The following is a 17383-nucleotide window of genomic DNA, read 5'->3' as shown; positions in this document are numbered from 1 at the left end:
TAGAAAGTAGCATGTTGGATCATGTGGTGCTGTTATCAACAGACCTGATTTATGTGACCTGAACAGCCGGTCTGAGTGAGCGTGTGCCAGTGAGTCTGTGAGAGCATCAGCAGAGAGAAGCGTTTGTACATACCAAACACTCCTCTACACACTGCTCCAGATATTCGTTTGGATTAATCTTTATCTGAGAGCACAGCCTCTCTAATCAGACCAAATGCTCTGGTTTTAGAGTTATAATATTGCGTGAGCATGTGTATATATGTGCCAAATGCACAGGGACACAGTGTAGTCAAAGTGGGCCAGCAAATTTAGACATACATTGCAGCCTTCTTTTTTAATCTATTTATTCATCTGGATTTGATGGCATACTTTGGGCTTGTAGTTTTCATCCCTCATCAAGCGATTTAATCTAAACACAGCTGCTGACCTCGATTTTATAATTCCAATCCAGATTATTTTCCTGGATTCTGTGTGTATCTCAATAGCTGTCTTATGTGTGCATGAGAGTACTGCATCTGTGAAATAAATGTGAATTATTATTATTATTATTTTTTTTACAGTGCCTAGAAGTAGAAACATTTCTTGTAGTAAAAAACAAGAGAAATTCTGTGTTTGTAATCACACTTGTCATCTTCAGATACTCCCTTTGACTTTCCAGTGAGCCAAACCTCTTGTTTATCCCATTTCTAACTTTCATATCTAAAGAATTAATAAACAGTAAAGTAAAGCATTTTGATTGCTATTGTGATGGTGGTATGTCATTCTACCGCAGGCCCTGGATGTCGCTCACTCGGTGCAGCAGACTGGCCGCTTTCTGTCTGTCTTTCCAGCCCTGCTTGGATAGGTAACATGACCAAAATGTCATGACAGATCTCATTTAGTCAACTTTGGACTGAAAAATGGTTGCTCAAAAGCTATATAATTTCAAATGTTTAAAGGGGGCATGAACTGCCTTTGTTTTTTGTTTTGTACCGTTCCTGAGGTCCACCTATAATGTTATCAAGACTTTTACACCAAAAAGCATCAGAATTTAGAAGTAATAGGCTATTTTCTTTCCTGCTTTGACCCCGCTCATCAGAATGCTCTGTTTGAAAAAGCTTGGTGGATTGTAGACTCGAAAGTAAAGACCAACTCCTATGATTGGCTAACAGTTGTGTATGTTTACAGCCTACAACCTTCATAGATGGATACTGCTGTGATTTAGGTTAAAAACACATAAACACTCAAACAATCTGTAATAACAGACAAAGCAATAGTGAGCACATTATAAAAACAGTTACTCTCATTACATTACTATTGGATCCAATATATTCGGCATATAGTCATCTTTCAGTTTCAATCTTTCTGAAAATCCTTCATCGAATTGTGTTTTGTTTATAAACGATTCCCTGATAAAATGTGTGTGAAAGGGACCAAGTTCTTACTGACGTGGTCTGGGACTTCATTAAAAATAAAGTTAATCAAATAAAGTTTATCGTTTGGTTTCTGTGTAGACCTGCGTTTGGCTCTATAGTGATTAACACTACACATGTGAATCGGTGGGCGGGGCTAAACAGGCAGTGATGTAGAAGCAGGCGTTGATCATCTTCTGTGGAGGCGTGGTTTTAGCCACACTAGTACGTCATAAAGTGGCACAGAGATTGGCAGTTTTAAGACTAACAAAAATTTTTTGAGTTCTGAAACTAACAGTATGATTTTATAGCACAATGACCTCTTATATCTCAAAAAATCAACGAAAGTTTGATTTCTCAGTTCATGACCCCTTTAATGCTAACAAAAATAGTACATGATAATGTTGCCATTAGATAAAATTAGTTATTTAATATTACTCAGTCAACCAACAAAGTGAATTCACTATGTTTATTTGAGCATTTACCCATTTATTTTTTTGGACATGGTTGACAGAATATGTAGCATTCAATATATCGAGGTATCATGCAAATGCCATGGTATACGGTAATCATATATCTAAGTAACACATGGTACTGTGTCATGGTACTTCCACAGTACATTTCAAATCTGACTTTGAATTAAACTGAATTAACTAAACAGCAGTTTGCTTACGTTTGAAATATTTACACTACCATTCAAAGTTATTATTATTATTATTATTATTTTTTAAATAAATACTTTTCTTTTAAACTTTCTTTTTATCAAAGAATCCTGAAAAAAAAGCATCACAATTTCCACAAATAGATTAAGCAGAACAACTCTAATTGTCAACATTGATTTCACTACATTACTCAAATAAGGTTTTGATCAAATAAAGGCAGCCTTGGTGAACATCTTCTTTCTTTTAGAAACATTCAGTCTTATGGACCTCAGACCTTAACAGTAGTGTATGTTACTGCATCATTAGAGAGTTTTCTCTTCCTAGATGTAACCATGTCGCATTGGTCACATTTGGTCTCCTTCTGAATGTGTGGCATGGCTTCTAAGTGAGATCATTCTGAACGCTGAAACATTTATTCAGGCTTTCCTTCAGAATGGGTGCATAATTTCCTCATCTGCCTTCCAGTAATTGTGTTTTTTTTTTGTGGAGGCTTGTGGATTGGTTGTGTGAGTTTGTCTGTGTGTATGTGATGTTTTATCTTGCAGTGTAGTGCAACGATGATTGCTTAGAGAAACAACAGCATCAAAGGAACACCACTCTGTCTGTTAGTTTAACCATGAACATATCCGGCCTGGGTGTGGACACGCTTGACAGAGCTTGTGTTTGGACACCTGTGTATGTGTGTGTGTAGTTACGGTCTGTCTCCAGTGGAGTGTTTCGGGGACAGCAATCACAGCGTGTCTCCTGTCACAGTAGACCACCATAAACACCTTTTATTATGAGGCCTAGACTGCATACTGATTACATGCCACTCATGGACTTATCCTGTTCAGTCAGTGTTCAAACACACACACACACACAAACAAGCGAATACTCTAAATACTCTCTCTCTCTCTCTCTCTCTCTCTCTCTCTCTCTCTCTCTCTCTCTCTCTCTCTCTCTCTCTCTCTCTCTCTCTCTCTCTCTCTCTCTATATATATATATATATATATATATATATATATATAATTTTTTTTTTTTTTTTTTTTTTTTTTTCACACATATCAATATACTTTTAAGAAACATCCATGAAACACTAATAGTAGCTAATCAGATAATAAAATGCAGTTCTGTCCTGTGGCAGATGTGGCAAGGGCACTGTTTAACACTGAGATACAGTTTTTAAATACATTACATTTCACCTCAAAGCACATATTCTCTCACATCACTTTGAAAAAGACGGGCGAAAAAAGACAGCAGCAATCTTTCTATTTCAAGCCTGTGTTTAAAAGATTTTAATTTTTTTTAATTTCTCATTGTTATTTAATCCACGAGTGTACTTATTCTTTGATGAAGATATGAAGAGATTAAAGGCTAATATAAGTACAGGCTCTTGATGCTATATTGCTATATTGACACTTCACCTCGAAACAAACTCCTTTCATTAAGAGTGATACATGATTTCTAGATGATTTGTTTTGTGTAACTTCATTTCCAAAAAAGCTATAAGAAACTATGGTACTGTGAAAGCTGAATCTGAGGGTCAACTCCAATCTAAATAATATGTGCCAGCAGGGGGCATCAGAGAGACTAGCTGATTCATGAAAGGTGCTTTAAAGGCATAGCCCACCCAAAAATGTGAATTCTCTCATCATTTCACACAAATCTTACATATGTATTCAGCTATATTCAATATTCTGAAGCCACACTGATCATGAACCATGGATTTTTGAATCGTGAATCATTTGTTTTGGTGGTCAAAAAATTGATTAAAAATGCTAAAAATCTGATCAATTGTAATTCGGTAAAATATCATTCAATATTTTAAAATATATAAACACTACTGTTAATCAGATTAAATCAAACAAATCTGAATGTACAATTTTTTTTCCTGAATCAAACCAAAAATTTACACTCTTAAAAATTAACAAGACGAAAGCGGTCACTTGGGTGGTTCCCTTTCAAAGATACTCATATGTGTCTTTTAGAGACTTATATGTAAACTCTAGGTATGAAAAGGTGTACCCAGTGACAACTTTTGTTTCCTAATTTTAAAAAAAAAAAAATTTCTGAGAGTTTATGAATGGTGCTTCAAATGCATTTTCTCTCTACCTTAAAATCCACACCCCTATAGTGATGAAGCAATTTTCACTTTTTGGGTGAACTGTTCCTTTAAGGCCAGCTGTCGAAGAAGTCCACTAGGGAATGGGAGTTATCTGCAGCAATAGCTAATATTCAGATTGTACTCTTCAACTTTTCCTGCTTTTGTGTCTGTTGTGTTTACTTGGCAGATTTGTGTGTGGGATATGTCAAGGTTGCTAAGTAATACAGATTGCATTCAAACAAAGACTAAATTACCATCTAAATTACAGTTCTTGTTAAATGTCATACACATTCCTAGAAGTTTGAGAGAAGCCAACTGAATACCAAATATATCCAGCCTTTATCTGTCTTTATTCTCATGTTTATGCTTTAAATATCTGCTTAAGACATAAGAGAGATTATGGAATTTACATGTGATTTTTCTAATTCTTGTATAATTATTATACATTTTATATCGTCATATATTTGGAGACTACATGGTATATTTTAATATAAATGATAAATATAAATATAATTTATTTGGCTATTTAAGTAAACTGAAAAATGTAAAAGGTGATTAATAATTGTGGAACAGCTTGCAATCATATACATATATACACTTCTGTGTCTTTTGTATAATTGATAGTATATAATGTTTTTTATATTGTATAATGTTTTATAACTTTGCAAAAAAAATGTATTTGGGGTGGAGTATGAAATGCTTTTTATCTAATACCTTCTTAATTGTGGGGAATCCATTGTATGGTTTTCCTTGTCACTAATATACGTTTTTTGTAACCAGCAGTCCCAGCAAACAGGATAAAAAATGGATATTTCTCAACATTTCAGATGTATTATTGCTCAGTAGGCAGTTTGAGAATCATTATATATATATATATATATATATATATATATATATATATATATATATATATATTTTGTTTTACTGTTTTAGCAAGGTGAAAATGTTTGGTAAAGATGATATATTTTTATGTGTTTTTTCTCTGTATGAGAAATCTGTTCTATAAGGATGGTAAACCTTTGACTTCAGTTAGCCAGTAGAAGATGAGACCAAAACACATGCACACACACACACACACACACACACTCTCTCTCTCTCTCTCTCTCTCTCTCTCTCTAATGCACTCTTAATGTGCTCTCTGGACCTTAGTGCATTATCATCAAGATTCAATCCAGTTTGCACTAGGACTTATTACAAGAAAAGGCGCATGTTGTTTGTGTGACTGAATTTCTTACTTAAAGCTTTTGTTGCAGTGCTTTCCTATAAGTCATGTTTATTTCTTTCTTATGATGAGTGAATGCAGTTTTTTGCTTACTGGTTGAACTGAGGAGAATATGTGATTCTGGACTGTGAAAACATGCTGAACATAATGATCACACTGAACACGCGCTCTTTTACAGTGGACAAGAGCTCCAAGGGGCCCAAAGCTGCAGGGGCAACAGCTGGACGGACACAGCAGCACAGCCCGGCTAGTCAAGGAGGAGTGACGGAGGAAGAGGACGGGAGAGGTCTTCGTCTTCAAAATGAGAAGAAGAGCCAATGCATCCTGCACCTCCGTAAACTCATCGCTGACGGCAATCGCCGCCTGGAGGCTCTCGCCCTGGTTGTGCAGCACATCTTCAGTGAGGTTGGAGAGTTTTACTGCTTTATATTTTTGATTTATTTCTGTGTACATATTTCTTTGTGCAGGTTTTCTCCCCATTAATTTTCTGCTTTACTTTCTTGTAGTGGTGTGATTATATTGATATTGACAGCACATTATTGATCTTTTAGCAAAGTGGTCTCTAACAGAGAGCTACCCAAAGTGGTGTTTTCATATGAGAGTGTTTGAGATAAAGCATGATTTATCATCATTTAAGAATTTTATTTAGTACGATTGATTTTCCTTCTCATTCTACAATTAAAAATATCTAGAATTCTATTGTGGCTCTATGAAATTGAATTCCAGATGTCTGCACTTAAATTGTGATGTAAATTTATGTTGAGATTTGGATAGTCATAATTGAAAATAAAGATATTTTATTTCATCATCAGTAAAGATACCTAAAATGCATTTTTGTGTAACCTATGAAAGGAACCTCCTTTTACAGATATCAGAAGCATAAATGCGCTTACATGAACATTTTTTTGGATGGTTACATTTTGGCTAGATTAAAGCTGCGGTAGATAACTTTTGACGCTCTAGCAGTTAATGATCAGAACTGCTTGCGTCTTGCGGAAGAACATCGTAGCCGGAACTACTTCTCTCTGTTTATGTCTATGAAGAATCACAAAGGTACTGGGTTACTCCACTGTGGTGCCCCCGAAGCAATCTAAAATAGTCCAAATATAAACACTTATTATAGGTGCACCCTAGTGATTCAGGACAAGCTAAAAACACGGTTTGGAAAATGGATTCATGGTGTACTCGCTTATTATATAAATTTTTCTACATTTTGAACACAAACAAAGTTACGGACCGCAGCTCTGATTGGTTGTTTCTTACCGGGAGCGGATGAATTTCTGCTAATGGCAATAGGAGCACTGGGAGGAGCCAGAGGAGCTTTTCACAGATTATCTGTCTCATATTCTACTGTCAGGACATAATGACAGGTTTAATAAATATGTAAAAATATATATTTTTACAAAAGTTACCTACTGCAGCTTTAAATTTCAGTATGTGTAATGAATCAAATTCAAAAGTATGGGTTTGGTAACTCACTTCTACAGTCTCTAAAAAAACACAAAAAAAAATAGTAATATTGTGAAATCTTGTTGACATTTTTAATGTCTTTACTGTCACACTTGATCAATTTAATGCATCTTTGCTGAATAAAGGTAAAATTTCCTTTAGAAGAAAATAAATCTCACTGACCTCAAACTTTTCCATTGTAGTGTAACATGATTACATGACTTAGATGATGATGTTTGACTGTTTGAATTATCTTCAATCAAGATATCTTTGATCGGTTTTCCTATTAGTCCAATTATATTTGCAGATATCAAATTATTTCATCCTTTCAAAATATAATGGAGTCAGATGCAATTATTAACATCTGAAATGTAATTTTGGATAATCAAGCATACTACAAGGACTTGTCATAGTGTATGTGTCTGCCTGTTTTGTCTACAAAGCTGTGAAGTAGGAAACGCTTTATATGGTGGTACCATGAACCAGCATTTCCAGGTGTGTTGGAACTAAGAGGGCTCCAGGGAAACATCCGCTCACATTCACTCTAGACGTCATGCATGATGTGTGGTGGTCAATAAGCCAAGCTTGACCTGAGCTGTACGTGTGATCGCCATCAGACCCACATGCTACTGGACCCGTTTGGTTCATGTTTCACTTGTGCATTGATCTTCCTCCGTTAATTTGCTTCTTACCTCCAACCATTGTTCTAGAAATTAAATGTGACTTCAGCTCAGCTTCGAGTTAGGCTTAAATACATCCAATTGTATAATTTCAGCTTTGATCACTCTGAAACGTCTGTGGTAAACTTAAAAGAGAATTGTGAATGTGAAGTGTCACAAGTCTACTCTGTGTTTGATTGGGGTGTTTAGTAACACCCTACCATTTTGCATTTTGGTTTCTCTGACGGAGTAAGTATGAGTGTAATCCTGCCCTCATTGGACCTGAGGCAGTAAAATCATCTTATTGAGTCATATACTACATTGTCTGTTGATGTGAGATTAACTGAAGGCGTGAGCTGTCTTTTTTTACTGTCTGCATGATAGGCAGGAATATTTCTCGGTTTTGAATGTTGAAATTGAGAGCCAAAAGTGAGCAAGAATATAAGTAACATCCACTCGAATAGAACTGGATTAAGATATTAGATATTCAACAAGAAAATTTGATTCTGATTCTTTCTCCTTCTAGAATTGTTTAGATCATGCCAAAGTCCACCAGAATGGACTGCAGATTGGAGAAAGCTGAAAAAAATAAGGCCTGGTAACGGCTCCCAAAAAGGCGTTTCAGAGAGGGAGAAACGCTTTACATTTTGTTGAAAGATTCTGACAACAAACTATTTTTCTCTGGAATAATGTGCACCCATAAATCATGCACAACCCCAGGAATGTGTTTTAGCAAAGTGAAAAAGGTGAATTTTGATTTTATGCTGACTTTAAGCATACTCTATTCTGCCTGAACCCAGCCGTAGGTAAACACTATCAGCTAGCTTTGAAGTTAGGAACTTATATAGGCTTATGTGTGCTAATGTTAATGGGTTACTCAATGTGCACCCCACACCCACTATAGTAATCTTGAACCCAGACGTACAATTATACTCAGAAACCAACAATTTCTTTCTTTCTTTCTTTCTTTCTTTCTTTCTTTCTTTCTTTAATACTTTAAGTCAATACTTTTTCCATTTTAGCAATCCCATTCCATCCATTCCTCAGTGTCCTATATATAATACAAAATGTGTTATCTTATCTCCATATCTCTAAGTAATAGCAACCCTTCCCACCATCTTATCCAAACAGCTTAAAAAAAAACACCTGGGATACTTAACAAATTATGCACTTCTACTCCAGAAACCAAACACAGTCACATACAGTTCTTTCTAGGACACACAAAACTTTCACTTCCCACTCATGAAAAAAGAGACTTTACTTTGGGGCAAGTTGACAGTTTTAGCTCTTGTGTCACCCAGTGTGATTGATAATGAGTACAGAAGAGGTGGGATGTTGCTGTGAGGAATACACCAGCTGCTACTGAGCCCCAGGGGGTGGGATTTGGAGAAGGGGTGTGGTTTATTTCCCCACCTCACAGCTGTTTGGCTGATGACAGTAGGGCAATGTTTCCCTGTACCCACCTACCACTTTGAACTTTACCATATTTCATAGAATATAGTTACATGTCATATTTGAGACTGTTTTTAATTAAATATCACCATTTAATTGTCCACCAAAAAGTTATTTTTCAAGTAAAACTAGTAAAAATCATAGCTGGAAATATCAAATGGATTCAAGCCCATGGAAATTGGTTATTCATATTTGTTTGAACTGCCATCAAAACTATATATATATATATATATATATATATATATATATATATATATATATATATATATATATATATATATATATATATATATATATATATTTGATCTTTTTTTTTTTTTTACCGGTACTCATTTGTCCCAATCCTTCATGTATTTTCCTCCCCCCTTTATAGTGAACAGCATTGCAGACCTGTGGTTTTCTGCCATGTAATGGTTTGCATGTTGACCATACTATTAAATAAACACTAATACACCACCAAGCACAATCTCATTTATAGAACAGTCATGTTATGTAACTCTGATATCACCTTTTGGACTTTCTTCTTTCCATGTTCCCTGGTAAAATATGATTCATCTTATACTTTGGTCTCAGTATATCATGAAAGTATGAATCAAATTGTTTGACCATGGAAACCAATTTTTTTTTTTCCACCTACTCAATCCTTCAGCGTTCATCTTTCCATTTCCTCTCATCTGAGTTTCCACTCCCTCTCTCTTAGGAGGAATATGGGGGCAGGTCTTGTGATAGGGAGGGGATTGTTTCTAATGTAGCATGCCTGGAGACTGATGCTGACAGACCAGTTTTTAGAGTAGAGAAGGAGAAAAGTAGTTGAAGATTGGGCTGTGTGACTGGTAGGGGAGAGGAGAGAGTGGGAGCGGGGCTTTGAGGTGAAGATGGGCTCCTCCGGGAGCAAACCTGGCTTGAAGAAGCTTCCTGGCTCCAAGAAGAATCAAAAGGTGCTGTTTAGTTCCTCTTCTTTTTGAATGCTCATTTTGTAACTACTGTTACTGGCAGATTTACTACTTGCTTCTCTGTTTCTCAGTAGCTCCTTTTTCAATGTCTAATTATTGTTGGATTGTTAACTTCCTGTTCCTCAACCAAACCATTGTTAAGCTTGTTAGGTGATTCATTATGGTTTGTGATAAAGTCCTATTTGATTATGTGTTGTACATACAGTATGTGATTAGGATTAAAGTAATGCATTTTGTTAGTTATTTTCCATGGTTCAAACTCCAGTTGACTTTTTCCCTGAAGTTATGAGTCTGTAGGTGTTCTTTTTGTGTTTTGTTCATGCAAAGTGTGTTTTTGTATAGTTCAGTGGTGTAAACCCCTGTCCTCTTATTGCAGGTCATGAAACTGAGTGTATGTGAATACAATAATCATAACAGGGAGCATGATTCCTGTATGGACATGAGATTTGTAGGTCAGGCTGTTATGTTAAGTTTGTCTATCACATGTATGACAGTTTTTATCATAGAACATTGTAATCTCTCCCAGGCCGTGTGATCTTGTAGAGGTTACTGTAACATGCCACTTAATCAGAGACACACACATGCTTCTTTCCTGGAACTTTTACATCAGCCTCACACTGACCCTTGATCAAGCCTGCTGATCAGAAACTGATTGAGATGGTTCTTATCCAACAACAGCAATCCATTCTGCCAATACTGACAGTGTCTAGCTGAGAGTCACACATAATACATCATTGCAAATGCTTAGGAACTCTAGGGTGTTTTATTCATAGCTACAATCAAATGTAATGTGCTGGCTCTTTAAAGTATGATGAATAGGTTGAATTAAAGCACATGTGGAAATTTTTCAAGGTTTTGGGGAAAATCTAATGAATTTCCTGCATTTCAGTTGTTCTCAAGCTGTGCACCATTGAAGCTCCATGAGCAGATTTCAGGTGGTTGGCTGATTAAAGAACATGTGTCTAAAGAAATAATTTGAATAGACAAAGAAGTAACAAAAATTAATGCAATTACTTATTAATCAATTCATAACGTGAAGTTCACAGTAATTTGTGATTAAAATGTGTTTAATACGATGTGTTTAACAAACAGTCGGCTCATTAAGCTCATTGGCTGAGTAGAATCTAATGTCAATAAAATAAGATTTTTTAAAAGGAGGGCATTTGTTTTATATTATTTGCTCCCCCAGCAGTGATTATTTTACCATCTTATGTAATTATATACTATTATAGTATTTATCATTATTTTAAGATGGCTTTTATTTTGATTTACATTTTACTTTAATTTTGAGTAAATTTATTGTGTTTTACCCTCTTTTTTTATAGGTTCTTTTAATATATATATATATATATATATATATATATATATATATATATATATATATATATATACTTTTTATTTTTTTTATTTTTAGTGCTTCAACTTTAGTATTTCAAAAGTTCTGTCCTAAGTTGTTCATCTATTTTATTTTATCTATTTCAGAAAAAGTTGAGTTAAAATAAAGCTTTTGTTTAGTTTTAGTTAAAAACCTTGGTTTGTATTCCTTCATTTTTGTTTTCCAGATAAAAAATTTTTGGACACCTGAAAACATTTTAATACTATATATTTAAAATTAAACATTAGTTTTTGTATTAAGCATTTCTATTATACAAAAATTTTTTATTGTAATTTTAATCTTATACTATATATTATTTTACCTAAATTCTTTTAGACATTTTATTGCCAGTTATCCTTTTAATTTACTTTTTTTTTTTTTTTTTATCATGTTGACTGATTTTTGGTTTTGTTTCTTCTGTCATTTGAAATAGCGTGAGGCGGCAATCAAACAGAGGGAAGAATTTTGCATCCAAATCAACAAACTGCAAGAGCAATTGGGTAAGCATACACAGTGGCTTGGTTATTATGTATGTACCTTCTCATGGCTCACAGACCGTGTGCTTTCCTCTTGGTTACATAGCTGTCATTTAACAGGTGCTTTTATTCAGAGTGACTAGAAACACTAATTGTAGGGAAAGCCTCTGTGAGAAACCTTGGGATAACAGTCTTGCTCAAGGGCACAATTCTGATGAAATAGGTCTGTGTGAATAGTTTCTGGGTCACACCTACTTAGAACCACAGAATGAGTTTTAGCATTTTTTTTTCTCATAGATAATTTTAGGCTGCAAAAATTAGCTGAATTTAGGCACCAGAATATCACCTTAGCTACAAATTTTTAATGCACTAATACATGGTACAACATCCTGATATTGTACCAAAAAGCGATACTCAATTTATTATAATATATATTTAGTAATTCTTTTTGTCTATGTTATTAACACCATTTAGCATGTGTTTTAAGCTATACTGCCTTGCGTGATTATATGTGTGTGTGTCTTTGTGATGATGTTATTCCCTACATTCCAGAGGGAGGTTGTTTCGTGTTTTATCCTGTTGAGTGCTCTGTTCTGATGAGCATCATATTGATGAAACTGAACAGCACATCGTTTGGGAAACCGATGATATCAACCACACGGCAATCACACTCTACCTGTTTTATTATTGCCTGTAGACATTTGACAGCCTTTCATCGTGTTTGGAGTTGGAACAAAATATGACTCGTCCTCGATGCGTTTGTACGTTGAACACAAATACACACGCATTCTTGGCAAGCCCGGACACACACATTTCTAATGTTGTAGAATGAAAAAGATGTGCAGCTTGTTATGTTTAATTCGTCTGGCCTCACTGTCATGGTCTTTGGCTTCGGGACAAGTGTGAAGGATGTGTGTGGCGTATGAGGAATGTTTCACTCACGCAAGTCAGAAGATGCAGCTGGCCAAATGACAGTCACTGCCCTTTACCTCACAGAACTCAACAAAATAGCTGTCCTGAGGTATCAAAAACAGAATTATTCTGCTAACACATTTCAGAAGAATCCTATCGGTACTCTGCAGATTTTAAATGTACTGTTGGTTCAGTTCTTCAGAATAGAATTCTTCCTCCAGTATGTTCTAGATTCAGATTTTGCGGAATTAAATAGCTCATGAAATAAATTCCATTCTAGATAATATTGATCCTTTAGAATTGAATGTAAATTTGGTTTTAAACAGTATTATTTATATGATTTTATAAAATTTATGAATTTATCAATATATTCAATATAGTTTTTGTGTTTATGTTTTAAGTTTTTATTTTAGTTTAAGTTTTAGTTTTTTGTGTTTTTTGTTTTTATTTAATTTTTAACTTTAATGTGTTTTTAGTCATTTCAATATTTAACTTAACATTTTTATTTCAGTAAGTTGTCAAGGATGCATTAATATTTATTTATTTATTTATTTTTACTAGAATTGTCTCTAGATTTTTTTTCCAGCTTTATTTTAGTTAACTGTTTCAGTTATTTCAGTTTAGTTTGAAAATGAACTGTTGTTTAAATTTTACGTTCTGGGTTATGTTCTAATTTTGTATTTTATTTTTAGTGAATTGAACCACTGGTTCATTCTAGATTGTGTTAGATTCTACTGGCTCTTTAGAGAAGTACATTGTAGGTTCTTTTCTGGACTTTACTGACTCTTTAGAAAATTGACGAAGTGCATTCTAGATTGAAATAAAAATGACATTCTGGATTAATTATTATAAAAAAAAAAATCATTTACTATACAATAATTCTATCAAGATCAGATTCAAGTTTGTGTCCAGATCAGGCTATTTTAAGACCCAGACCAAGACCTGTCTAAAACGTATTGTAGTGAACTTTAAGATAGAAGGCACAATTTATTTCAGCAATACCATGTTAGATAAAGAGTAGTTGGAGCCAAGATGTAGATCCAGACCAAGTACCAAGACAAAGCCAAGTGTGTGTCGTCTTGAGAGTTTCACAATGTCAAGAGTCATCTCCTTCCTAACGTGCTCCTCTCATTCGCTTAATTCCCAGGTAACTCTGTCTCGTGTTGTGAGCAGTTGGAGAGAGAGAAGGAAGAGGTGCGTGCATCTTTAGAGGCATTGTTTCAGAAACTACAGGAGCAGCATCAGAAAGAACTACAGCAGCTGGAGGAAAGACTGAAGGACTTCTACTCCGCAGAATGGGACAAGACCCACGTGGCCTATCAGAGGGAGGCGGATAAATGCAGGGCCTTCATGCAGCAGCAGGTAGGATCTCACCTGGACTTCCTCTGCTTACATCACACAGAAATCACAACGTGTAATGTAATCATGTTTAACTATGCAAATCACACAGCTCTAATCACACAATATTATGTCTGGTTTTATTGTGTGTGCATTTGTTTGTCTTTTTAAGTTCATCGTGAATGACTCTGAATAAATGGCATCAGTTACTGAATACATATTTTTGCATAATGCTCTGCAATACCAACCAGTTCAACTGCAAAAAAGCAGGTTTAGTGTTTCTGTTCTTATATGATGATGAGTATGGTTTCCACTAACAGGTGGAGGATGCGAGGAACAAACAAGAAGCACTGAGGAGCCAACAGGAAGTGGCACACACTCAGCAGATATCAACACTGAAACAGGAACATGAGACGTCACTTGCAGGTCATTTCACTGCAGACATCAATAGACCTTTTGTTTATCCTTTCAGTTATATACTATATTTTGAATTTGATCTAATCTTTATGTCAGACGAGGAAAATCACATTTTTTTTCTTTTTCAGAGCTCAGGAAGATTCATGAATTGGACATGCAAGACCTTGATAAAACACTCAAAGAGTCTGAAGCCATGCTCAATGTATGCATCACCGTCTAACTTAAATATGAGTCAACTCACTTTTTAGCTTGTTTCGCATTTTTATTTACTTCATTTGTAAATTTAAAATGTTTAGTAATTGTTTATTTAATCACTGTTCCCTCCCCTACAGGAGAAAATTCAGTCTTTGACAGCAGAAAATGAGGCTTTGAAAGAAAGAATCAGAGAAGAGGAGGAATGGAGAAGAGCTCTGGCAGACAAAAGCCTGGTAAAATTTGCAAGACTTTTGCAATGTTATGTATTATTCTCAGTATAAACACAGGGCTGGTTAACAGTTAGTGTTATTGAATTTAAATCCTTTTTTTCACTGATTTTATCTATGTACTTTGTATGACAGGCCCAAAACTACTGGAAATATATTATTATAATTAATCATATCTTGACTTGGCTTTTATTGTCCGATTTTTGATTTTCATTTTTAATTTAAGTAATTTTTTTTTTCTACTTGGCTTAAGTTCATTTTAATTTTAGTAATTTTAAATACTTCAGTTTATTTTATTTCACCTAGTTTACAAGACATTTCTATTTTTTGTTGAAGTTTTTCATCTATTATTTATATTTTATTGTAATTCAGCTTTATTTAAATGAACAAAATGACTTCAAAATAACAACGCTGACACCAGGAACTGCTTTCTAATACAGTCCATCAGAAATGTTTACATTTGCGTAGTTCTTTTGCAAAGTGGGACGTCTGATTAACCATCCTGACCATGTAAAGTTAGTTACATGCTAAGCCTGTGACCCACAGAGATGCTCTGTGGACGTCTTTGTAGTCCCAGATGGCGTGAAACACAAACTGAGCACCTGTTTCTCTGTGTGCAGAAGGACGCCCACACGCTGTATTTGGAACAGGAGCTAGAGAGTCTCCGAGCCGTGCTGGAAATAAAGACCAACCAGATACACCAGCAAGACAAGAAACTCATGCAGATGGACAAACTGGTGAGAATATGCACAGATATAATACATAAATATGCCTTAGATGCCCCAGTAGCCTCTTCATGCCATCGTGAGCCCATGACATTCTAGTTAGATTTGCCTGTGTCACTGTGTCTATAATTAGCCTTCGCCTTCATGACAAGTAGCTTCATTTTATTCCTATTGCATAATGTGAAACGCAAAAGAATTCCTAAAATTAATGTCATTTATTTCCAGAATCACACTGGACACAACTGGCTTTCATTGTATGCACAAAAAATGCTGAGAAATTAAAAATAATTCTGCATAAAAATATTTTTTTTGTGTGAACTATCCCTTTTAGTACTGTAGTCCTGTAGTCTAGAAATCTAGAACGACAAAAAATATATATATATTCAACTTAACTTTGGGTTTACCACAGATATGAGGTGGTTTTGATAAATAAATAAAAGTTTTTTATAATTGCTCACAGGTTGACGATAATTTGAAACTAGAAGAGTGTTTAAAGAAAGTCCAGCAGGAGAACGAGGACTACAAGGCTAGGATGGACAAACATGCTGCACTTTCAAAGTAAGTCGAGTTTAATTTGTTATCTGTGATCCAGATCCAGATCCATGTTTCTAATATTAGCGTATTAAATTATCAAAGCAGATTTCAATCTTGTTTTTTTCCCTGTTTGACTGTAGGCAGCTCTCCACAGAGCAGGCCATGCTTCAGCAGACCCTACAGAAAGAGTCAAAGGTCAACAAACGGCTATCTATGGAGAACGAGGAGTTGCTGTGGAAACTACACAATGGGGACCTTTGCAGCCCTCGACGTCTCTCCCCCTCGCCCCCCTTCCACTCGCCCCAAATCTCTGCCTCCTTCTCCACAACTCCAGTATCACCCAGATAACCTCTGAACTCTGACCACACTCACTCAGAGGCACCTATGGACCTTTTGACCATTTCTATTCCTATAATAGGACTTGTACAATTTGTAAAGACTTGTAACGTTTATAAATGTTCCCTCTACAGTGAAAGACAATGATGCACAGTTGCACTTCTTGATCAAGGAATTGCCTTGTTTAGTTACATGCTTATTTGTTATTTAATGTCGGTCTCTCCCTCACTTTTTTTTTTTCCTTTAATCTCAAACATATACCGAATTTTCTCTGAGGAGGGAACATACCTCAGGGATTGTACAAAGAGTATCTCTTCCTTGGACTGCCATTTTCTGTTACTTTTATCCTTTTTTATTAAAATGGTCTGTGCATAGTAAGTAAAAGATGTAAAGCTGTCCTTTTGTTTGTATGTCCACGATAACAATATATGATATGTGCAAAAAGGATGGAAAACAGAAGCCCTCTTTTCACTTAGATTGACTTTTATTGATTGTTTAGAGCATTTATACAGAAAAGAAAAAAGTAAATTCAGGAAAGAAGCTTAAATCTCAAGCTCACTGTGTAAATGGAGCGCATATACAGTAGATCCAGATCTCTGCTCCTAATATTGTGGAATGTATTAACTTCTCTCCCAAACTGTGTCCAGTGGCCCTCACATCCAGGACGCCTTAGATGTGAGTGTGTCCTCAACCGCAGTGCCCTTCTTTGCTTTATGTTATTTTTTAAGGTTTATCCTATTTTGTACTGTTTATTTTAATACAAACACAAATAATAAATTAATAAACAGTTTTATTTAAAATAAACACAAGTTTAAGTTTAGAATTTGTTTTAATAGGTACTACAGATATACCGTACATTAGACATACACAGAGAAAATGTAAGTAAAATTATGGCAAAAAGATGTTTTTGAATCTATGTTATGAATTTAGCCTTCCACTCATCAGTTTTATCTTACAGTTTGACCAAGATAGCATGG

At 35.1% G+C, this 17383-nt stretch overlaps 1 protein-coding gene across 1 annotated transcript in view; it reads left to right on the top strand.

Annotated features, from left to right (window-relative positions):
- The window catches only part of LOC127968862 (microtubule-associated tumor suppressor 1 homolog), a 34092-nt gene extending 17242 nt beyond the window's left edge, over positions 1 to 16850 (top strand). Inside the window, exons 7-15 of the mRNA XM_052570275.1 lie at positions 5537 to 5763; positions 11680 to 11746; positions 13782 to 13996; positions 14293 to 14398; positions 14518 to 14591; positions 14722 to 14817; positions 15432 to 15548; positions 15997 to 16094; positions 16211 to 16850. Coding sequence (XP_052426235.1) covers positions 5537 to 5763; positions 11680 to 11746; positions 13782 to 13996; positions 14293 to 14398; positions 14518 to 14591; positions 14722 to 14817; positions 15432 to 15548; positions 15997 to 16094; positions 16211 to 16418 — 1208 coding nt within the window. The 3' untranslated portion in view covers positions 16419 to 16850. The remainder of the gene's footprint in view (positions 1 to 5536; positions 5764 to 11679; positions 11747 to 13781; positions 13997 to 14292; positions 14399 to 14517; positions 14592 to 14721; positions 14818 to 15431; positions 15549 to 15996; positions 16095 to 16210) is intronic.
- Positions 16851 to 17383: the final 533 nt, after the last annotated feature.

The sequence above is a fragment of the Carassius gibelio genome, chromosome A1 (genome assembly GCF_023724105.1).
Source record: "Carassius gibelio isolate Cgi1373 ecotype wild population from Czech Republic chromosome A1, carGib1.2-hapl.c, whole genome shotgun sequence".
NCBI lineage: Eukaryota > Metazoa > Chordata > Actinopteri > Cypriniformes > Cyprinidae > Carassius > Carassius gibelio.
The sequence above is the reverse complement of the archived record's forward strand: the minus strand, read 5'-3'. Positions and strand labels throughout refer to the sequence as shown.